A 1,098-nucleotide genomic window follows, 5' to 3' on the forward strand; every position below is an offset into this window, starting at 1 on the left:
CCCCCCGCGCTTTATTTCAAATCGGAATGGAAGGGAGAAAAAAAAAAGCAACCTGAACATTACCATGCATATTTCTCCATACTTAAAAACCAGAGCCAAAATAATTACTTTAAAATGGGGAAAAAAATAATAGATTGAGAACCTGATTAGGTGCTTAATTGCCCGACGAACACTCAGGGTAGGACACATACTAGACAAACCAAATAATTCCCAGTACTTTTAACATAACAAACGTTTTCCCTACTATTAAATAGTACAAGCTAGTCCGGGAACTACAAGAGTGCTAAACACAGGTACCACTCACCGAACAAACTCAGTGTGATTGACTCTTTTAATGAAAATGTGGGTGGCTCTTAAAAGAGCCTTTGGTTTAGATGATCTTTCAAACAGATTTACTTGGAGCTGGTGTACTTGGTGACAGCCTTGGTGCCCTCGGAGACAGCGTGCTTGGCCAGCTCGCCGGGCAGCAGGAGCCGCACAGCCGTCTGGATCTCCCGCGAGGTGATGGTGGAGCGCTTGTTGTAGTGCGCCAGCCGAGAGGCCTCGCCGGCGATGCGCTCGAAGATGTCGTTGACGAACGAGTTCATGATGCCCATGGCCTTGGATGAGATGCCCGTGTCGGGGTTCACCTGCTTCAGCACCTTGTACACATAGATCGAGTAGCTCTCCTTCCTAGTCTTTCTACGTTTCTTGTCACCCTTCTTCTGCGTCTTGGTCACCGCCTTCTTGGAGCCCTTCTTCGGAGCAGGAGCAGATTTAGCTGGTTCCGGCATTTTACAAGCCCGTCGCTGCCCGTGTACCGCAGGAACGACGTAAATACAATAGCAGTGACACCCCTATTTATAGGGGCGGTATGCAAATGAGATGACTCAAGGCTGTTCTTGTCTATTGGGTAATCCCGTTTTGTGATGTCAAACCATCTAGCACCTACGATTGGTCGCTATTTCATCTGTCTTCCTATTGGTTAATTTCACAATCACGGTTTCCACCAATCAGAAGTCCTCCAGCACCCTGGCAGGAAGGGATAAAAGGGCAGGGTGGAAGCTCTCGCTGGGTTTTTTTCGCTTTTTCTGTCTTTTATCTGCGTTTTTCTTTGTA

General features: G+C 47.3%; 1 protein-coding gene across 1 annotated transcript; it reads right to left on the reverse strand.

The window, feature by feature from the left end:
- Nucleotides 1-318: 318 nt before the first annotated feature.
- On the reverse strand, nucleotides 319-773 carry LOC104519364 (histone H2B 8). Its single transcript, XM_010176003.1, has one exon. It carries the CDS (start codon nucleotides 771-773, stop codon nucleotides 393-395), a length of 381 nt encoding a protein of 126 aa, XP_010174305.1. The 3' UTR covers nucleotides 319-392.
- Nucleotides 774-1,098: the final 325 nt, after the last annotated feature.

The sequence above is a fragment of the Antrostomus carolinensis genome, unplaced genomic scaffold (assembly GCF_000700745.2).
Source record: "Antrostomus carolinensis isolate BGI_N321 unplaced genomic scaffold, ASM70074v2 scaffold37499, whole genome shotgun sequence".
Taxonomy (NCBI): domain Eukaryota; kingdom Metazoa; phylum Chordata; class Aves; order Caprimulgiformes; family Caprimulgidae; genus Antrostomus; species Antrostomus carolinensis.